This window comes from Camelus dromedarius, chromosome 17 (assembly GCF_036321535.1).
Source record: "Camelus dromedarius isolate mCamDro1 chromosome 17, mCamDro1.pat, whole genome shotgun sequence".
Taxonomy (NCBI): Eukaryota; Metazoa; Chordata; class Mammalia; order Artiodactyla; family Camelidae; genus Camelus; species Camelus dromedarius.
The window spans coordinates 16,234,028-16,256,868 of NC_087452.1; the positions used below are offsets into that span (position 1 = coordinate 16,234,028).

Sequence of the window (22,841 nt, forward strand, 5' to 3'; positions counted from 1 at the left end):
TTGTCAAGACCAGGACGCTGGCACTGGCACAATGCCCTTTCCTTTTATAAAAGCAAATGTTTTGTTGGGTCCTTGCAGTGCGTCAGGCGTATTGTCATCTATTTCTCATAACCATCCTCTACGGTGGGTCTTATTATTATGCTTCATTTTATTGATAAGAGGACTGAAGCTCTGAAAACATAAAATCTCTTTCCCAAGGCTAGTCAGATGGTAAATGGCAGAGCTGGGACTGGGCTCCATCAAGTCTGACTCCAGAGCAACACTCTTTAGATACAAATTGATGTAAAAAGACCTTAACAAGCAGACCTCGAAGGCCAGACCAGAAAGCCTTTCTACTTTCACAGCCTACACCTCTGAGTTGATTCAGTGCCTGTTAAATCTGCACTGCCCCAGTAAGGGAAAAGGGGAGCTGTTGACCTGAGCCCCCAACTTCTGACAACACGTTACTAAGCCCCAAATTTGCTCAACCTTTTAATAGGTGTATCATAATATTTAAGAAAAGTAAATAATAGCATTCAAAATACAAAGTGTACTGCAGGGTATTTGGACATTTCATACTCTTTGACTTCAAGAACTCATCGGTTGATATAACATGACTCATTATAATTGAGGCAAACATTCAAAACTTAAAAAAAAAAAAAAAAGGAAACCCACCAGAGGCCTAATATTGGGGGAACAGAAAAATTACAAACAGACTTACATTTAAGAAATAGGTATGTGATAATACAAAAGAATATGCAATGGGAATAGCTAACATTTTCAAACCCTCTCATATGCCAGGCACTGTGCTAGGCACATAAATACTAAAGTGTGTCACTTCCTTTTTCCCTTACCCTGTGATACCACCATCATCATCATATAATAGCTAATAAACAAAGACTAGGGCACACTGTATGCCATGCCATCTGCTAAGCACGTTACGTGGTCTCAGTATGTTCAGTTCTTGTTGTTATCACCTACCTGTCACTTCCTACCTATTAGGAAAGTATAAGGATACTGATACTGATCACTTACATTTATTGAGCTCTTATAATGATGCAGTTGATGGATCACATTTATCCCTTATTTCATTTCGTTTTCACACACGTTGTTTCATTTAGTTTTCTTAGCAACCCTCTGAGGAGGAAGCCATCATTATCCCCATTTTACAGATGAGGAACCCTGAGGCTCAGAGCTGCAAAGTAACAGAGAGCCAGTGAAGGAGCCCTGATTCAGATCCAGATGTGTCTCTCGGGTTGTCAAGGGCTACGCTCCACACGCTCTCAGATTTTAGAAGAGAAAGTGAAATGTGGACCACAGTGGTCCCCACTTTGGAGGGGAGATTGTAACTTTGGCCTTGAGTGAATAGGTAGTGAGACAGGGCAGAGACATTCCTGCAGGAGGGAAGGCAGAAGCTGGGACGCTGGTGGATGTTCCTGGTTTGTGTGACGTCAGGAAAGAAACCTGCCTGGTTAGAATTCAAAGGTGAGAGCGCTGAACAGGGAGACTGGGTTCAAATCACAGAGAACCTTCCATGCTTTTCAGAGGGATATGGACTTAATGAGACGAGCTGTTCGTGTAGGAAATCAGTTTAGGGCTTTGAACACGATGATGGGGAAACTGTGGCTCTACAGAGAAACATCTGGTAGCAACATGCCCTGTTGTAGGCTGGTCCTCACAGCACTTTTCTCTCTCAAAGCCTCCAGGCTCCTAGCAGGGACCCTGGGCGGGTCTCTGGTAACTAAAACTGCCCTGTGTTTTCCCTTCACAGCTCCCACTGCCCTATCTGCATGTAAAAGAAAGGAAATTAAGACGAATTTTATCTGACAGGATGCTTATCCAAACTAGGCTGCTCCACTAGGGAAAAAGAAGTTTGAAATCTACTATTTCACACAAACTGATTAATGAGAGATCAATGTACAAATCAGGCCGGCAGTTAATTAATTTAAAAATGACTTAACAGCTGGAAGCACTTAGTGCTGGGATAAGATTTTGGGGTTTTCATCAGCTTTAAGGGAGACCGTGAACCCCTGAGTCAGGAAAGGTGGGGTTCTGAAACCTCGGTCTGTGAAGAAAACACTTTGAAGCTCCCTCGGAACTCATCTGACCTGACTCCCTCTCCCTCTCCAACTACCTTGATGGGAGTCTATTAAACAGACCAACCCAAGGGAAAACGGAGGGGAGGTTGCCATAATAAGATCATAAAAGCACCATTACCATGGATCATTGGCTAGGGCTTGGAAGTACTTTCATTACGGTGAATTGCATCTATCAGCTCAGAAACATTTTAGAAGTAAACAAATGAGTTACCAGTTTACCGCCTAGGATTCTTCAAGTGAGAGTTTATCCCACCCAAAGTAATTTTCCAACAACTCCCCCACCCCCAAGCCTATGCTGTCCTTTTTTGTTAATTCATGGACCAAATGTTGATGATAATTGTGTTTACACTTAGCAAATCCAAGCTCTGCCGAACTGTGCAAAGGGCAAATGACACCAGCGGGTAGAGACCCAGCTGCTGTAACGTGAATGCTCAATTTGATGGCCATTTCTCTTACGGTGCGAAAAATGGAACCAGCCACTGCCATGACTCAACATACAGGGCAGGAATATTTATAACATAGTCTCCTGTTTTTGGAAAATGTGTTTGTAACTGTTTTGTCAATGGGCACCGATTACTCAAAGAGGTGCATGTATGGTCAAAAAAATAAAGAAAGAAACCTGAACTAGGAAGCAGGAGAGACATGACCCACTCCCAGCCCTGTCTCCTTTTTCCCACGACATGAAATCTTTCAGATTCTCAGGTTCGTCATCTGTAAAGCAAGTTAGGTAAATTAGAGTATCTGAACACTCCTTTTGTTTGATCCATGAGCTCATCTCAGACTGGCTAGATATTCAAAGCACTTATCCAAAAGTTAGTGCATTTTTTTGTTAAGACTTGCATGTGCTTGAGAGAGGGGATTCAGATTTGCCTAAGATTTTATCTCTGGCACATGCAAAAAGTGCTCTATCCCCACAGGTTTCAGAAACGCTGGATTGCACCAAGTTGAATTCGTGTCTTCTTGCAGGACTTCTCAGGGCCTTTAATGTGTTGATACGAATTGTGACTCCTTAAGAGGTCTCCAAAGAATCACATGATCATAAAACTCAGTCTTTTTCTACGAAGAAACCCTCATGGGTAAATGCTGTGCCAGAGCCCTCAGCCTCTAACGTTAGGCTCACCCTAGTGACCTTTCTGCCTAAAAATGCAAGCAAGGTGCCTTTGGTCAGCTGCTTGTGAGAACAGAAGTACTAGTCTTATCTTAGAACTCTGACAAGTGAACCTGCAGAGTAGAATTTTGATCGCCTCTTTCCTTTACCAAAAGTAACAGCTCTTCTGAATCTATTCTTTAGGGAATCCCTCTGAAAAAAGTACCCCTAAACAAAAAATCTGGAATTGTATCTGTTTTCTGCCATTTTGTTTTTAAGTCTTAATCTCTGAGTTGAAGAGAGAGAAGAGGTTTTAAGATGAGTTTGAGGAAAATACACAACATAATGATTGTTTCTTCCGGTTATTGGCTTTCTACATTTTTTATGGCAATATTTAAATAAAGCATGGAAATAGGTAGAGAAGCTATAATAATGAAGTTTTTGGCATCAGACCAACTTAGGTTGAGACCCAGCTCTACTACTTAGAAGTCGTTGTGATTCTGTGTTAGGCTCTCCAAATCTCGCTTTCTTTATCCGTAAAATGGGGATTGTGACAGTACCTGTCCCATGGGTAACTGGGGCTCTTATAGAAGAGGTATTGAGATTTATTGAGCACCAATCATGTGCAAAGCAGAGAGAGACCCAGCTTTACATTTAGAAATGAAGACTCTGTTAACTGGTCTGTGCCTAAAATTCCTATGTCTGGATACCTTATCATTTCACATCCTTTCCCTCAGTATAAAAATAAATATGATCCAAATTTTGAGGAGAAAAACAAATTGCTAAATGAAATTTACTAGTGTGGGATAGCAAATAAATGTTGATCTAAAATAATAAAAAGTAAGTACCTAGCCCTGTTTTTTATTTTTTAAAAAAGCTCTTTGCTATATGAGACTTTCTCTTTCTCTCTGGAAAGTTATCAAATATGCCACAGATTTGCATAACAATCCCTTCCTATTAATGAAAAACATGATATATAAGTTTTAGCCTTAAGGCCCCTCTTCAATGCTAAAAATGAATATTAAATACATTCAGCATTATAATGAATAAAACCTAAATCTTTGAGAACCAAATGTTCACCCTGACCCCTCATATTATTTCAAATGTATTTTATACTAATTGTTTTAAGAAAATTCTTTCTCCTGGATTAATATTTCAACTATTTAAAAATAGGTAAACTTTATTGTACATTATCACTTGAATAGACCAAATAATTTTAGTGCCTCCATAGACAATTGGCTTTCAAATTGAAGCATGGTGATTTATTTTTAAAAATAAAGAGGAATCATCAGCATTGAAGTGGATTAAAATAGATGTCTTATTTAGAATTATAAAAGCAATTCCATTTTTCATGTCACATTTAAAGCATGGTTATTATTTTAAAAAGATATTTCAGACTGATATTATGGGTTTCTTAACAAGAAAAGCCACCGTGAAATAGTACAGTGATAAAAAGGATGAAGGGTGAAAAAGCAAGCAGAATATCTATTTTACTTGTTTTGAATCCATCTAAGTGAAAATCATTTACACAAAGGCAAATGGGACCCAGCTATGAAATTACCAGGCCCACCTATTATGCTGTAATAATTAATTAGAAGTCATGCAAAGATGAGACACACCAAAAAAGTATGTCCTCAAGCAAGCTAGAATCACTTTTAAAACTAGAACTTCATATACAAGAGTCATGAAAGTGCTCTTCGTTTACATACGGGAGAAGAGGTTTCAGGCTCCCAGTTCAAGGTGGCAGACCAGAGACACACATTGTCCTTCCACCTCAAATTCTACCGACAATCATTTCTTGAGCGCCTGCGGTGTAACAGACAATAGAAATGAAAAGTACATATAACAAGGTGGACGTGATCAGGGGTCCATCAGGAAGCTAGCATTTGGGGCAAATTCCCAACCTCAGGAAGCGGATGAATTAAAATGATAAACCAGAGGGAACATCAAAAATACAGTCCATAATAGGCCCAGGAAAATCTGGTGGTAATAAATTTGCCCTGAGGAGCTGTCAAGAAACTCCAGATCCTCTTCTATATTATCCAAAGCAGGAGTCGGCAAACTTTTCTACGAAAGGTCAAATAATAAATGTTTTAAGCATTATGGGCCATACAGTCTCTCTCTCAAAAACATTCCTCGCAGTGGGAAAGCGGTCGCAGACAACACGTAAACAAGCGTGGCTGTGTTCTAATAAAACTTTATTCATAAAAACAGGTAGCACATCACAGTTTGCCAACTCCTGATCAAAAATTTTACCACTGTGGCTGTATTATATGAAATGGACAAATTTAAACAATTTAATGAGACTCTATCTGGCCAGAATTTCAGTTCTTTTCTGTACCCCAGCATGCCTGGTGTCGATCTGTTATGAAAGGTAAATCCTGGTGAGGAATTTGGGCATTTCCTTTTCCACCCTTTATCTCACTCAGTAATAGGCTCTACCTGTTTCACTGCTTCAGTGAATCAGTTCACTTTCCTCTCTCTTTACTGCCAACAACAGTAGCAGAAGCCCCCTGGGCCACGGCAGTAGCCTCCTATCCAATCCTTTCTCATCCACCTATCCATCCATTCAATTTCTTCTCCACATTTTGAATAATTTGTTCACCGAATATTTATCAAGTGCCTGGGAGGTACTGGACTTAAATTGGTGAAAAAAAGACGTCTTGAAAAAAATCCCTGGAGCTTATATTCTGGTCTATGTGTAAGGAGGTTGTGGGGGCGGGGCAAAATATATAAGTAAATAATGGGGGGCTAGAAGGTGCCAAGTGCTGGAGGAAAAAACAAAATATGAAAAGGAGTAGAGTGAGGGACATCTGGAGCGCTGGGGCAGTCGCACATTTATCAGGGTGGTGGGGAGAAGCCTCACTGAGGTGAGAGTTGAGTGAACACTTGAAGGAGGGAGGGAGGCAGTCGCGTTCCTGCTGATTTGGGGGAAAAGTAGTCCTGACAAAGAGAACTTTCAGGACAGATGTTTCACTGTGGGAGCGTGCCTGTGAGTTCTGGGAACCTCCAGGTGGCCACGTGGCTGGAGCAGGGCTGGCAGGAAGACAAGCTGTAGTCGTAGTCGGTGAAGTGGAAGACCTGAAGTCTCTGGGAGGAAAAAACAAGAAAGCACTGCAGGGCTTGGAGCAAAGGGTCTGACTTACAATTTCAAAGAAGAGCGGAGGCAGCTGGGGGGATGACAGGATGTAGGGGACAAGAGTGAGACCCCTGGAGGCCAGTCAGGAGGCAATGCCAGGAATCCAGGCTGGAGATGATGATGGCTCAGAACAAAAAGAGTGGCCATGACGGAGAGCAAAGTGGTCAGATTCCAGATAGACTGGACATGAGATGGGTGGGGGGACAGAATTTAACCCATTTAACCACCCGACAGTGGTAATCATGAAACATATGTTGAGATGCAGCCTTCATCAGCCTGGGTCCCAGAGTGACTGTAATGACAGGTTTCTATCTCCCAGTGCAGCTCACTTCAGTCACGTGTCCCCTGAGTAGAGTGGCAGGTCCCCAGGTAAAATATTGATCCCTCTAGTTTTTTGATGAGTATATTGAATTGATTCATGTACAGTAAATGTGTCTACATTGTACATCTCTTCCTTGTGCCCTGTCTCCAGATTATTGATCCTCTAACTGATCCTCGATTACTGGGTGCCTGCTATATGCCTGTCACTGTGCTGCGTGCCAAGAGAAGTGTGTGGGAAATTAACACAAGGATCCTAATTGCAAGGAGTGTATAATCTAATCTGATGGAAGACAGAAGAAAACGCTATCAGTGTTGGCTGAAATTATCAGAGGGCAGCAAAGATTAAGGCTCAATAAGCGATAATGCTAACAGGGCTCCCAGTATGTTCCAGGGACTTGGCTGAGCACTTGACTCTCTTCAGACCCCATGGATGTTGTACACCATGGGGCTGGTATTTTATATCTATTTTGTTAGTGAGAAAACGGGCTTAGAAAAGTTGAAGCAGTTTGCCCAGTGTTCACTGAGAATCCCAATCCAGGCCGGTCTCATGCACACACGTGGGGTCTGTGGACTTCCCTGTGCTCCCTCTCCAGTTCACCTGAGCCTTGATGGTCCGCTAGAATATGATTGGTAGTCTACACTCTGAACTACATGGTCTGCTTCTCCTTCTACAGTAGTCCCAGGGTTGCATTGCTCATGTGGCAGTATTAACAGTAAGAGAACAGAATAGCTAATCTACTCTTCAATTTGTATTTCAGTAATGGCCTTCCTAGCTGATTTTTACCGACTAATTAAACTCAACCTTTCATCTTTCCCTTTATAAGAAGGAACTAACTTTCAGACTTCAATTTTCTAACTTGGCTGCAGATGCAAAGATCTGTCGTATCAGAGGCCTTCATTTCTCCTTTAAAGTATTAAAACAATTACAAGCAACAGCAGGATCAAAAGAAACAACATGAAACCAAACCAACCCTATTTTTAAGTGTTTCCAACCTTGTTTCAAAACAGCCTTCTGAGGACTGTTTCCCAAACAGCAATGTATGAAGCCATCTACTTCTGAAAACTGATTTTCCTCTGTGGACGCATCCTGTTTTCTATGCTCGGAGAAGCAGGGAATACCCAAGCTGGCATTCAGTAGTAACAAGTATGAAATAGACTATTAAAAAAAAAGTTGTAGGAATTTTAAAATCCATGTTGACTGGTTTTTACATTTACCCGGCAGCATTCCCATGCTAGCGTTGGCATGGAGACTGGAAAAGGAAACTTTCCACCAATCTGTCACTTGCTACTGTTTCCACTTATTTTACTGTGAATCCAATTTTAACAATTTTTTAAAAAAAAACTTAAGAGAGTTTGATTCCTTTTTATTTTCTTTTTTGAGACATTTCTGAAAAATGAAAACATGCATGAGAAAAAGGTTTTTGAAATCAGTCAAAGATTTGGTTTTCCAAATATTCAGCTGTTTAACATTCGGATAATTGCCGGCTGGGTTGTTTTTTTTTTTTTTTCTCTTCTCCCCCACATTTAGTCTGAATGCTTTGGCATGGGGGAGCCCCACAGTCTGAAAGTAACTTTGTCCCGACTCTCCTCACTGCATTTATTAGAAAGGCTGAAAGAGGCATCTGCTTTTCAACAGTTTGTGGTCCTTACGGGGTGAGGGAAAGCCAGAGTTTCTGAGGTTTCAGGAAGAAAGTTGGGCTTCCCGAAACTTCAGTGGAAGCAAGTTTGGCGTGGTCCCGCACAGGTATTCTTGAAATCATTTTCGTTTTGGAAAAACAGGCTGGGATTCTCGGAGCTAGGCTCGGGGTCAGAGGTGGAGGATTAATCTGTAGGTGACCTAGAACCCGTAGGCACTCAAGTCACGTTTACACGAGTGCAATGCATCCCAGTAACGCTGCATCTTACGTACACTGAAAGGTGATCATCTTGGGCTGGAAAGTCAAAGGAGAGCTGCCTACCTAGAGCTTACGAGGCCTTAGGCTGGCACCGGAAGCCAGGGGAATCTCATTTTGCTTTGGCACCATCCTAAAGCTGGCGCATTGTTAAAGGGAGGAAATGCATGCGAGGAAAATCACAGAGGAGAGAGGGTCGGGAACAGATGTAAGCAGAAAGGGACAGCATTTAGAATGAAAGAAAGAAATTGGACTCCCACAGCTGGAGGGACAAACCCCTCAGTGTCGTCAGGGATATGGGATGAGGAGTCATTCTGCCCTCCCTTTGTTCCTTTTCCCCCTCTTCCACGTTTCCAGGGTGTGTGTTTGATGTCTGTCTTTTCTGTTGGGTTACTGGACCCTGAGGACTGACCCAGTGGAAGTAGATAGTATACAGCGGGCGCTCCGAAAAGACCCGCCAAACAAATGAACCAACTCAGTGGCTCTTGTCCCCTCCCTTACTCCCCCGCCCCGGTGAGCCAGCCCCCCACCCCCACCCCGCGCGCCTAGCACGTAGTAGGCGCTCCTGAAACATCTGGAGAGCAAATGAGCTGCAAGTTTGGGGCGCTGAGCACGTGGAGCTCGGGAAACCAGGACAGCAAAGGAGGGTGTCTCGGATCACAAAAGCGATGCGGGCGCGTGCGGAAGGCGGCGGCGGCGGCGGCGGGCGGGAGGCGAGGGGCCCGCGGGGAGCGGAGCGCTGCGCAGGGGGCGCTGCCTGCGTGGCGCCCGGGGCGGGGGCGCGGAGGGCCGCGGCGGCACGTGCGCGGCTGGGACGCCGGCCGGGCTGCCTGGGCGCGGGGGGGGGGGGTGTCCGCGCCGTGGCCCCCGCGCGTGCGGCCGGCCGGGCGGCGGCGTGAGTCACGGCGGGGCTCGCCTTTATAACCGCCGGCAGGCTCGCGCCAGCCGTCCGCCCGGCGCTCCGCGCTCCAGCCCGCGCGCCCCTAACGGCCCCCCAACCGCCACCCAGGCCCGAGGGCACCATGAGGAGCCCGCGCTGCGCCCGGTTGCTGCTCCTGCTTCTGCTGCCGCCGCTGCTACTCACGCCCCCCGCCGGGGACGCCGCCGTCATCACCGGGGTAAGCGGCCCCGGGCGCACCTGTACGCCGGGGATGCGCGCCTGCCACGCGCTGTGGGGGCTCCGGAGGGGGACCGCGACGGGGAGGCGGGGGACACCTGCCCCGGTCGCCCCCTGGCGCACTTGGAGAATGCCCTGCTCGCAAAGCAGCGGGCAGCGGGGACTTCGGGCGCGCCCAGGAGGAGAAGTGACCGCTGTCTCACCCCACCACCTTCATCACCACCTTCTCCCGCTTGCTTTCCCCTCTCTCCCCGTTTGGTCTGTTTTTCTCTTAAGCTGAAAGAAGTTTCCTTTCGGGATCTTCTCAAGCACTTTTCTCAGACCTTCAAGTCTCCTTAAAATTTGAGGGTCTCTTCCTGAAATGTAAAGGGGCAAGACGAATACCCCCAAATCCAGCGGGTCTTAATTCTGTAATCAAGGAGTTTGCTCCCCAAATGCAGCCTCCGCAGAAACCCTTGCGAATAACTTGATCTGAGGCCAAGTTATGTGCACTTTGGAAAGCAATATGAACAGTTCCTTCTGGGGTCCAGGTTGGTTGTTTGTTTCCAAGCGTCCTGAAGTTCTCCCTGTAAAAGTTTTCCACTTCGGCATAATAACGGAGTAGGTTGCCATGTAGATGTTTCAGTTTAGATAGATGTCTTCCTCATTTTTGGAAGTAGGAACTCGTTCAGTTCTCTCCTGCTTCCACCAGCAATTTTCTTTGTGTGGATCTGAAGGATGAGTTTACAGCACAGGATTAAAAAAAGTCTTGTCTACTTTACACCAACAATGGAAAAACCGCTACTATTTCCTGGTTGTTCAAGTGCTTTACTCTTCTTTTAAGTCTGAAATTATTTTACACTTCCATTAAACCATTTCAAATATCTCAGTGCACAGAAGATGGCTGAAATAAAATTTCTGTGTTTGAAATGATGATACATAACATAATGAAATAAAATTTAAATTTAAGGGAAATGGCACTGTCTTGAGAAAATTAAGCTCCGTTGTCTCTATGTTAATAGGCTTACAGCTTTTTAAAAGTCCTTGTACTGTAACAGTCTTTTGTGACAGCCAATAGACATTTGGGTTACAGCCAATAGATATTTAATTATAAGCATTGAGATATTTACTAGAATAGATTTTTTAAAATGTATTTGAATATCTTTGTCAGTCTGTGTGGTTGAAAAAAGTTTTTACAGGTCTTTCTAATACATGAGAATTGAAACATGATTAGTTAGGTTTTTTGCCCTCCTTCTTCCCCTGCTGGCTCATTTTAAATTTCTCCTAATCCTCTGAGCCCAAAATTCCTTTGTGATAGAAGTATCTTTTTGTTCCATTCACAAGACAGCACTATCTGAATAGATCTGCAGTGGGTTCAAGATGAAGGGCATTAGGAAACAGCTGTCTAATTAAAAATATATAAACCTATGCAATTCTTTGTAAATATTTTCAAGAACCAAAGTGTTTTTGTTACAAAATGAAATTTTATCACACTGTTTTTCTGTTAAAAGTTTAGACTGGGCTTACTATATAATTCTCTGTGTTGTTTTTGTTGTTGTTTTAAATCAGTGTTACAACAACAAAAAAAAAGAATGAAAAAAAATTTCTCTAAAACAACATGGCAATAAAGAAATGTAGTAATGTTTCCATGACAGGAACCATCTGGAGTCAAATGAAAAACTCAGTAACTTATCTAAATTTATCATCTCTGGGATGTTAAACATCCAAGTGATTGACTGAGTTTTAAGAGATACTGGCTGGATTTTGATTGTCTTATTAAAAGAGCTAGTGGGACTTCGAAATTCCTGGTCTTGAGCATCTGTTGAAATAAAATATTGCCCGAAACCTTCACCTTAAATATTTACTTTTTTTGGTAATATATGTAGTTATTTAAAAGTTGATTTATATGTCCACATAGATTTGTTAAAACCATATTGGAAAAGATTGTATACTGAACAACTCACTTATGGAATGTAATGGCTACATACACGTGATTTCTGGCATACAGATAAAAATTGGAAAGTGGAAATGTTTAGGTATTTTCTTATAAATGTCCAAACACCTCAAGATGAAAATTGTAGTTTTCATCCAGATACTGTTTTAAATAGCCTGAGGAAAAAATTCTAATGGAGGGGGAAAAAAAACTCTAAAGCAAGAAAGATTGTTGATCACATTTAATGAAAAATAATAAATGAAGGTGTGCCCACATATTTATGTTTCAAGAAGTTATAGCTGTCCCCAAAACTAAGAACTTTGAAGACGTGTTTTAGTTGTTTCTATTAAATCTACATTTAAATTTGTGTCTAAATTATAGACTTTTTAGTTCTTTCATACGTAACACAGGATGTCTTTACCTTATTGCTAGCAAAACAGATTACTGCACAGTACTCAAACAAAGCATCCTATTTATGGTTGGTTCTAGGAGAGAACAATAGTTCTTCAGATGTATTTTCATGCAAATAAGTTTAGACTTCATTATTTACTTAGTCAAGTATGGAAATCACTCCGAAGTTGATTCTTTGATTATACGTATTTACAATTTTTATATTAGAACAAATGCCTTGAGTAATCACTGTTGATAATTGCATCTGTCATGTATATTTCTAAATCTGATGAATCTTATAGAATAATTCAGCTAATTTTGTAATGTACACATATGTACAGTAATTTCCTTTTTGCAAGTTACTCATCTGAAAAAAAAAAAAAGTAATATAAGGTGAAAGTCTTGGACTGTCCATTCTAACCTAGGAAATTTCTTTCTTTCAGAAGGAAATGGTGAAAATCAAGTCAGTGGTGTGAGAAACATTGAGTCTTGTGACCAAAATGCAAATATTTAAAGGGAAAATGAATTGTACTTTTAAAATTTACATCAGTGCCTTTATGGGTCTGGAGCATTTCATGCCAGATTTAGAGACCATTTAAATCCCTTCTTAAAATTGGGCCCAATATTTTCTGCAGTTAATAGACATAAAATCTTGTGATTTGATTTATGTAGTTCCTAACAGCTATTTATGGTAAAAGACTAATAGAGACTCATTCTTCAAGTTCAAAGCCAATTCAGCCATAAAACACTAGAAAAAGAGCTGCTTTTGTTTTTTCTTTAAGTCTTGTATTTAGAATTTTCACAATGTGTGGACCATTTTTAGGCTATTTTTCAACAAGTAGGAAAATCTCTTCCGATCAGGTTTTATTGTAAATATGTTCAAGTGAATGAAGATTACAGTTCTTTTTTATATGTGTGATTATTAAAATCATAGTGGTTAGATATTAAGAGAACATTTTCTTTTACTGCTAATTTTAGATCCCTGGAGCCTGAGTCGTCCCCATTATCTGTATTTATCTGTCTGTCTGTTGCATTTCAGGCCTGCGACAAGGACCCCCAGTGTGGTGGAGGCATGTGCTGTGCTGTTAGTATCTGGGTTAAGAGCATACGGATTTGCACACCAATGGGCAAAGTGGGAGACACCTGCCATCCGCTGACTCGTAAAGTTAGTGTATATATTTGTATTCATGGTGGTTCTCTTACATTGCAATGTCTGTCCCCTCTGAGTAAGGCCTATATGACATGAAACGCAAGGTAAAAATGCTTGAAATTGGAAGTCAGAGAAGATGACGGTGGAAAGCCGCCTCCTCTCTCCTCTCCCTTTTCATTGTAAAGAATTGTATCCTTTACCATCCTTCTTCTACTGAACATTTGCATATCATGGCTCTCGTAGTGTTAGACACATTTCATAAAAATAATTTGAAACATGCATATTTGCTTAAAATTTTTTAGGATATACAGATATCCTAAAATTTTTTATACATAAAAATAAAATTTAATTTATATGTATTATATAAATAAAATACCATGTATGTGTCTTTGCAGAAATCAGAGTATAAAAGTTCATGAAAAGAGGGTTAATGTCAGACCCACTGAAAAGGCAGAAATCAAGAAGTTTGTGTTTTGGTCTTTTTGCAGAAAATCATTCATGATACATTTACTGTTGTATCTTAATTTGAAAGTCCTATGTTTTGGCTCTGTCTACAGGACACATGTTCACAGTCCTAGAGGTTGATGATGTTTCGCTTTCCAATTTATTTTATTATGTAACAGCTCAGTGTCACAGTGACCTAAAACAGCACTTTTGAAAAGGCATAGACAGGAAGCGGCAGGACCGCTGGTTTGATGGCAGGACTGCGTGGGGCTTTAGAGGCTGTGTCCCCCGGGGGGTTGCATGTGCCCCTGTGTGCAGGGCCAGGCAGGTCTGCGTTACTTCTGGAATGGGTGGGTGGCAGACAGGAGGGAGCAGAGAAGCGTGTGGAGCCTGGAGAGCCCTTGCCCTTCGGGTTAAAAACGTCTGAAGCGCAGTGTGGTCCCAGCCACATCCCCCAGGGATGCCAGGTCGAGGGTGCCTTGGTCTCTTCGCCCCACATCCTTGTTTACCAAGTGGTTACGGGAGGTCCACGGCTGCTGAGGGCCACATCCCAGGCCTGGTGGCTTGTTGGAGGCGAGTTCAGTCCTCTGCAGTGTTCTCTTGTCACATCGTCTACTCTCATCCCCAAAATAGGTTGAATGTTTTCAAAGCAAACTGAATTCCGTCTTCTACCTTTTTTTTTTCCTCTGCGCATGTGGCTTAGGGTTCAAAACTGTAGTAGAGCCAAACATCTTTCCTGCACTCCAGTCACAGATGACAGTTCATATTTTGACTCTCTCAAAAGGACATAAGGAAATAAATTGGCTTGGGTTTTACCCTGTGCGCTGTAATGGGGACACTGGTGGTTGGGACCCATGTGAAGACGGAATTTGGCTGTCCTGTGGTTTCCTTGAGAAATGCTTCCTGTTACATTTAGACCACTGCCCCTCCCCCAGGGTTTTACTGTTGGAGACGTGGTGTCTTTCAGCATGATATGCACCTTTTATTCCTGGCCATTTTGAGACAGGAAAGGGTTTTAAACCGTTGGTTGTCTGTCTCAGTGCCTGACTGCTGCCCAGGGGAGGTAAGGCTGGCCCTTTGGCATTGATCTCAGTTTTTTTCATCAACCTTATCAAGCATGAGTCATCTTTTGTGATTTGAGTCACTGTCGCTGAGAAGTTTACTGTTAACTCAGCCTTCTCCTTTAAGAATCGTGTTGTCTTCGTCCAGCTTTAGTATAATCTTGCATGCTTTAGGTCCTAGGATCACGAAGCCACTTTGCTGAAATGCGTGAAGGGTGACAGTGTCTGGGGAGCTATTTTTGTGTAAATAGCAATAACGGTTGCCACTTGTTGAATGCCGGGATGTAGCAGACACTCGAAACCGAATGTTGTGTATGTGGTTGTCGTTTAATACAACAAGCCTGCAAAGCGCGTTTGTTTTGGTCACATCTCTGTACGACAGCATTACGGGCTCCGTAACTGGCCGAGGTCACTGGGCGTAGGTCAGAGGGCAGGCTCTGGCTTTCGCTTCTTTCTGACTCTGTCTTCTGTGTGGTCCTAACCACACATGTATTCTCTCCTTCTGTGAAAGCTGTCTTTGTGCTTTATTTGAATATTTTTTAGTGCAATTAACCAAAGCTGGTTTGTGTAGGGAAGGCATTCGCTGAGATGAGGGATTAACAGTTCAGAGCTGGAATTTGTCTCATCCTGCAGTTCCGATGAGTTTTCCAAATCTGAGACGTTTTGGAAAGAGAACCAGATTCTGTTTCCCCAGTTCCTATAGTTTTTCTCATTCAGGTTTAGTGCCAGGTCAGTTCTGAAAGTAAAGTCATTCTCCCAGAAACCCAGGTATATCTCTGTGCTGGGTTTTTTTGTTTTTTTGTTTTTAATCATAGTTTTAATAACGAAGTTTGTAATAACAGATTATGGCTTTCATAGTAGAAATAAGTGATGAAAAAACTGGAGTACTAAAAAGTAGTAAGATTTTAATCTCAGATCTGAACCTACCCCCTATTTGGATGTGCACTTGAAATATGTTTTTAGAATGCAGTGTTACAGCTTTTCACATTGAGTATTTTTCTGTCTTGAAAACATTTTCAAAGGTCATTTCAAAGACCTATTTTTAGTCCTAGAGTTGTCACTTGTTTCTGGATGAACTTAACCTGTCCTGGTGAAAACCTGGTTCTTCCAGAGTCTCTTTCAACTATATTCTGTTCAAAACAACTCAAGTAAATAATTTGTTGTAAATATATCCTGGTGAAACTCCACTTTAAACTTTCTGGCTCATTAGTAGATGATAAAAATGTAGATAGACACTGTATGGATACATTCATTACTTTTTTCCTCCCAGTTTTCTCTTTGTTTTGTTTTGTTTGAAAAAAAAAAGTGGATTAATTTCAATTGTGGTCACAAGGATTAGTGTTTGTAAACACAAGGCTTTGAATAGGTGAGGACTATACCTGTTCAAGATTTGAACTTTCTGCTCTAGTTTGGCTTAGACATGAATCACAGTTGTTTGTTTATTTTGAAAAAGTGAGCAGTATTTGATGAGTGAAATCGAGACCTGTAGATAGGAATTGGTGGCCACTGAGTTCAGTTTACTGTTTTATTTCAGATGTATCAATTAACTTACAGAGTTCACAGCCACTGCTAGGCTATGATTTTGTAATTTTAAAGTGTGAAACATCACATTTGATAATTCAAAATAGAATGAAATGTGAGTGTACCTAAGAAGAATAGGTGCATGTTTTCTAAACACATTTTCAGGCAAATAATAGTTTTAACATGTATTAATTTTCAATGGTTGATTTTTTTTCTTAACAGTTCAGAATGTATTACTAAATCATATGTCTTCTGGGAATACCGTGCTGTACAGCAAAGAAACACTAATTTCTATTAATATCCACACTTCCGGAGTTTACAAAGATTAACTTTTCCCATCCTCTTCTGATTACTCATTGGCTTTGCAATTTGTAATTACGTGACTAATACTTTTACTGCTTATATTCTATAAAAATTTTTAAATTTAAACAACTATGTTTCCTTCAAAAATTAATCTTGTTTTAAACTTTTGTCCCATTTTTATGTTAACATTTTTAGCATTAGTTATTTTTATTTTTTAGCTATACCTTAAAACTTGACTAATACATTTTCCTTTTCTGAAGAAAAAATTTTCAAATTAAAACCTGGGTCTTGTTTGTGTGAAAAAAAAATAAAAGGAAGATTTTTAAAAATTATTGGCTGTTCCTGTTTTAGAACCAGCCTGTGAGGAAACATTATAAACATAATTTCAGAATAGATTATCACATTTAAAAAATACTAACTAAACTATAACTAACATAGCTTCAATATTTAGCAAAAGATGGACAGAAGAAAGCAAAATATGCTAATTTTGTCATCTTTCCTATCACGGATATCAAGAGCCACTGTTTCGGTTTGATCTCCCAGGGCAGCTTCATGGCTATGATTACAGGTTCAGGTTGGCAGAGAGACTCCTAAGACATAAATGTGCTTTAGTCCAGTACAGAGTCTGTCAACCTGGGCTCTTCTGACATCTTAGGCTGGGTAACTCTGTTGTGGGGCTGCCCTGAGCACTGTGGGATGTTTAGCAGCATTCCTGGCCTCTGCCCAACTAGATGCCAGTAGCACCTCTGTCCCAGCTGTGACAACCGAAAACGTCTCCAGACATTGCCCCGTGTCACCTGGGCGGGGGTAGGTGAGTGTTGGAGGGGGCTGGAGTCACCTCGGTTGAGCGCCCCTATCTAATGCTTCACTTATTAGCCTCACAGGACGCAGCGTCCTCGGGAACCCACCGGCTACCCGAGCACACAGCTGCTTTTGCCCTCTCATCCGCCCAGGGTGCTTGTGGCTGCCACACATGATTGCTGGGGTGTGCATGGGGTCCCCTCGACCCACAGAAATTACCACTGTCATTTCTTGCAAATCTTTTGTGCCCTCCTAATCCCAGGAGTTCAAGGCCTGCATGCCAACAGCTCCCCCACCCCAAGTGCAGCTCACACAACCAGTGAGACTGACCCACTGCTCCCTGTTTTTCTTTACTTTTCCTGGGGACACAGTTCAGTGGGAGGCCCAGGTTCCCATCAGGTCCGCCTCCATCAGCCCAAGCCCCAGGTTAACCCTAGGCTCACAGGAGGGGAGCAGATAAATAATTGTGTTATTTAGCGTTGTGTGAATATATACCTAGCCCCCCAAAACTTAGAAGGATCAGTTTAAAACTTTACCAGGTTAAGATACAGTGGCCCTCTTCTTAGTTATTAAAACCAGAAACTGCGGGACTGTGGGACTTGTCATTTTTGTTGTATCCATTATTATACCATTTGAATTTTTTTGAACTGTGTACTTCTGTTGAAAAAGTTGTAACAAAACTGGCTCTCTTTGTAAATCTGAAGATGCATCTTCTGGGAACACTTCTCCTGCACTTGTGACTGTCAGGCACCTTCTAGCCTTGTTATACCGTGGACGTAGAGCCGGAAGCGACTGGGCCAGTTACGACCCTGACAGGTGTCTGCAGAGTGTATCATGTCTGTGTGGTTAAGAGCTCAGAGGCAAAAAGGAAGGCGAAAACAGCTACAGACTGGCCCAGTGAAGAGAGGCTCCAGGGAGGGAGGGAGAAACACAGGCTGGATCTTGAAAAAGGATAAGAATAAGAAAAGTACATCCAAGTATAAGGGGGCCTGCAGGTCAATCTAATCACTCCATTAAATTCAATGCGGACACATCTAGGTTGACTCTTACAGTATCTTGGTGCCCTGCATAAGAAAAACAGTAATAAAAAGATGTTTTGAAGGTTTCACAAAAACACAGACTTGTGATCTCATTGCCAGGGCCCCTTCTAGACCCCAGGGGGACCCTATGTAAGCAAGAACTTTGGCTTTCAGACTTGGTGGCATTGATCAGAGGTGGCTGGGGGGCTGAGGCTGAGGGGGAGCCCCAAGACCTGAGAAGATCACCTTTTTGCCTTCCAGGGAGTTCACAGCTGATGGTGGGGGTGGGAGTGGGAGATAGGCATTTAACAAACATTTCTTTGAGTGTGTCCTGCATACCAGGCTGAATGCTATGCTCTCATAAGTAACCGTCCTGTTCTTCCAAGAGCCTGGAGTCTGGGCCTTGGTGATATGTGGAAGAAGCTGGAGCCGAGTCTGACGGTGACACGTTCCTTTTCTAGCTGGGCGACCTCAGTCAGGCACGTTCCTCTACTTTTCAAGAGGCAGCCACTTAGCTTGTGTCACAACGAGGCATAAATCTGGCCCCCGGCTTTGGTGTGACATTCACGCATGATGCCTTTATGAGGCCTGGCCCGTGGCGGGCCGCCAGCCTGATTTTTCTTGTCTGCTGCTTTTGCTGACAACCCACGTGCCAGGCCAAAGAGTGACCGCTGTGTCGAGATGCACAAAGCATGGGAGTGAAACCACGAGGGCGCTGCTTCATAGCTGAAACTACCTTACTGGGCACATGTCATTAGAATTTAAGTTCGTGACGAGCAGAGGCCTTTCCTGTTTTGTTCATCGCTGTATCCACAGCACCTGAAATAGGGCCTGATGTGTTGGCGACACTCGATAAATGTCTAGATAAATGTCTGTGGAATGAATGGATAAAAGAAAGATGCTCAGTGTTCTCTGTGTATATGCTTATCATAGTTGGAGTTCACTTATTTCAGACTCCTTTTCCCTGGATGTTGCTGCCTGTGTTAGTTTTTCTCAACCTTGGCACCGTTGTTATAGAGCAGATAGTTCTTTGCTGTGGAGACAGTCCCGTGAGTTGTAAGATGTTTAGCAAAATCCTTGGCCTTTACCCACTAGATGCTGGTAGTACTGCCTCCTTCGCCGACTTGAGACACACAGAAGTGTCTTTGGACATTGCCAGATGTCCCCTGGGGATGTTGGGGCAGAATCAGCCCAAATTGAGAACCGCTGGTTCGGGCAGTAGTTTGGGGCTTGGTGAGACGAAGCGCTCAGAGTCTCGAGGTCAGAAAGGCTCGTAAAGGTCGGGGGTTATCACATCTCATACGATCCCTGTGTAATTGTCCGAGCTGTCCCTGCTGCGCCCACCTCCTCTGATGTAGTCTCGTTAGCAACAAATGAGCCGGCCACCCGTGGGCCCTTTGACACACACAGTGACAGAACCATTCTAGCACAAGTCTTGCACAGAACCAGCGGCCACGGTGCCCATGTGTAGACACATCGTTAGAGCCTTGACAGCCGGGCTCTTGGGAAAAGACAAAGGAGCTGGGATGGCTCTGCCTGTTCCCCACGTCCCCCCCCCCCCCCGCCCTCCTGCCATTTCCCTTTCTTCCCTTAGTGTTTATTGATTTCAACCGTCTCCCTGGCCCTTCCAGAACCATTTTGGAAATGGGAGGCAGGAAAGAAGAAAGAGGAAGAGAAGAAAAAGGAAAAAGGAGGTAAGAAGAACACGAACATGGTAGCATCCAAAGATAAGGCCCAGAATAATTAGCCTTGACCGTTATTGCTACCATAGCCTTGGGTCCATTTTATCAGTTCAACCTGCAAATAAGGTTAGAATGGTTCTGCCACTGTCTGCAGACAGCCTTTGGTTTGATGTATAAAGAAATTATTTTGAAGGCATTTGGGAGGTGCAGCTCAGATTTTCTCCTAAAGTCAGATAAGGTGGTTTGGGGAGGCCTGTTTTGGTGGTCTAGGTAGAGCAGGAGATCCAACACTAGAATGGTACTGAGTGAAGCATTTGAGCTGGGAAGCAGGAAGGGTGCATCTCCCTGTGGTGTGTAAACTGGAGAGGGATCCCTGAGGCGTGAATCTGTAATGGCTGGCCTCCCTCACATCACCCTGCATCGGGTAGCTTGCCATCCCATTTTGTTGAATATCGACCAACCGCCTCCAGGCCTGGGGTTAAACTTTCTCCCTATAACTTGCCAAGCAGGCGGATTGTCGAGGGGCCACCATTCGTGGGGGAGGGAGAATGGTTTTTGCTCTTTGCCTCCAGAAAACATGCATGTTGGAGGGTGCTCCCGTTGTCCCCGGCAAAGAGAACCATCGCACCAGCTGCTAGTTGACGCTCCTCCACCCAGCTTCACCCGAGGCGTGAGCAGGGCCCTCCAAAACATCAGTTGAAGGGCTCTTGGAATGAAGCTGACCTTTCACTGCCGGCTCTGCCTAGGCCGGGTTTCCTCTGTCCCATCTCTGCCAGACGAGCAGGCCTCCTTCCCTGATTTTCCTCTTGTTACTTCCTCCTCCTGCCCCATCCAGAATTTCGACTTCTCACATCTTTGCACAGATGTGTGAATTTATCAATTCTTCATTGGCGGTGAGCTTTTATCTGCTGATTGTATTGGTGGGGACATGCCTCTCACGTTATGCTCTCCTCAAGGAACTTCAGCAATGGGATGCGCTGAAAATAATTAAAATAAGAAAAAGTAAAAGGCGGTGTAGATGGCTGGTTAAGAGCTTGGTCTCTCAGGTCCGGCTGCCAGCCAAGCTTCAAGTTCTGGATATGTGACCTTGGGCAAGTGACTAATCTCTCTGTGCCTCAGTCTTTCATCTGTAAAATGGGTATAATTTGCTTATTTGCCATCTTCACAGGGGGGTGTAAGGCTGGGAAAGGGTAACATAAAAAAGTGCGGAGTCTGTTGCTTGATGAATACTTAACACTCAGTAAACACTAGCTATTGTTATTCAGAGATTGCTCAAAAATAGTTTTTTAAAAGAAAAACTTCCTGCTCTGACACAGTTTTCTTTTTGGTTTTAGGTTCCATTTTTGGGGCGGAGAATGCACCACACATGTCCCTGTATGCCTGGCTTAGCCTGTTTACGGACTTCCTTTAACCGATTTATCTGTCTAGCCCGGAAGTAATCACTTGGGGGCAGAAACTTGAAATATGAACAGCCACGTGATGTATGTCAAGTCTCTTGTGATTGTGCCAAACATTTGTTTAAATGCCAGAAAGAAATGCAGTTGCTTCCTCAACTTTCCAAGTAACATATCTCTCTTTGATTTGTAAATGATTTTTTGAACTGAAAGAAGACTTATGATTTGGATAGAAATGTAAAATGAAGGGCATTATGGAAGCAGTTCTCATTCCCCTATTGGTGTTTTGGTTTGGTTTGGCTTTTTCTAACCCCAGTAACTCACCCATTTTCGTAAAAGTGAGGAGAATGGGAATTTGATATTTTGTCTTAGAAACTTTTTTTTTCCTTCAGCACTCTCTGCCCTGCCCTGCCTCACCGCATGCACACGTGCCCCTTGGTCTCTTCTCCTCACTCCTCAAAGAATTTTAAGACTTTCATTTTATCCTTCACCATTTCCCTCCCTGACCTTCCAGCATTTTAAAGTGGGGCGGTCCGTATTCTTTACTTTGCCTGCAGAATCACTGATGAGAATCAAGCTTTTTTGCCTGATACTTAAACAGTGAAAAGAATGTGTCATTGGACCAGACACCCCAGACTTGTCTTGTGTGGCGTGGAGGTTGGGGTGCTTCTGAGCTTTCCCTGAATCTGTCTGTGCAGGTGGACTGCAGGTCTGCCGTTTGATTCGTGAGCACAGAAAGAATGGAAAGTCAAAGTAGTTTAGGCCAGATACCTAGATTAGGGATTTTTTTTTTAAGACTTTGCCAATACAATATTGCATTTGTTTCTTTCTCTTTTTATAAAGGTTTTTTTTTTTTTACAAAAGTCTCATAGTTAGAGGTGTTCCAGAAAATGTTACTTGAAGAGGAAGTATTGATTTTAATCTGGCATAACACTAGTTGCTATTTTTAAATCAGTATTAAGTTGTTATTTAAACTTTACCTGTAACCCAAAGGTCTGTTGTAATGCATTGCCTGACATCCTGCCATTTGTATCCTTACCAATATTGCCGTGTAAAAATTCTGTATCAGAATAAGGACAGTATTGTATATCATTTGATTTATTTTTAATATTATATCCTTATTTTTGTCACAGTTGTCAGTTTTTATTACGAGCGGATTTCTGTCTAGCCCACATTCAAAAATGGGTCGAGACTCCAAAATGGGTAACCCAGCACGAACGATGTGTCCGTTTTCATTTTACACACAGGAAAGTTGTGTTTGCATGAATTTTAAGGTAGTACAATAAATAATGTGTCAATCGGTGGGGTTTTGGAGCATGAAGGGACATGATGACATACAAAACTGACTGTCATCGGGAGTGGACTTGTGGGGTTTCACTGTGCTGATTCAGCAGATAGGAGGGGGCTGCTGAAGGCAGGTGGGTAGGCAGGGTGCTAGGGGCCGGCCCCACGGCGATGCTGATGGAGCCCGGCCTGGAGAAACCCGCCAAGTATTGTAAATGGATTCATCGTTGCAAATAAAACAACTTC

The 22,841-nt window shown here is 42.8% G+C and overlaps 1 protein-coding gene across 2 annotated transcripts; it reads left to right on the forward strand.

The window, feature by feature from the left end:
- The first annotated feature begins 9,361 nt into the window (after window positions 1-9,361).
- Window positions 9,362-22,441, forward strand: PROK2 (prokineticin 2). 2 transcript variants are annotated; one of them, XM_064496317.1, is made up of 4 exons: window positions 9,362-9,635; window positions 12,976-13,101; window positions 19,867-19,929; window positions 21,252-22,441. In XM_064496317.1, exons 1-4 carry the CDS (start codon window positions 9,540-9,542, stop codon window positions 21,354-21,356), a joined length of 390 nt encoding a protein of 129 aa, XP_064352387.1. In that variant the 5' UTR covers window positions 9,362-9,539; the 3' UTR covers window positions 21,357-22,441. The 2 variants fall into 2 exon arrangements, with proteins under 2 accessions (XP_064352387.1, XP_031326596.1); XM_031470736.2 differs by lacking the exon at window positions 19,867-19,929 and having other exon boundaries at window positions 9,367-9,635.
- The last annotated feature ends 400 nt before the right edge of the window (window positions 22,442-22,841 follow it).

What these genes read in the sequence shown, in the direction of transcription:
- PROK2 (XM_064496317.1), top strand. Translation starts at nt 9,540, where the DNA reads ATGAGGAGCCCGCGCTGCGCCCGGTTGCTGCTCCTGCTTCTGCTGCCG. An exon ending in ACGCCGCCGTCATCACCGGG is followed by an intron (nt 9,636 to 12,975) that starts GTAAGCGGCCCC and finishes GTTGCATTTCAG; the next exon opens with GCCTGCGACAAGGACCCCCA. An exon ending in GCCATCCGCTGACTCGTAAA is followed by an intron (nt 13,102 to 19,866) that starts GTTAGTGTATAT and finishes TGGCCCTTCCAG; the next exon opens with AACCATTTTGGAAATGGGAG.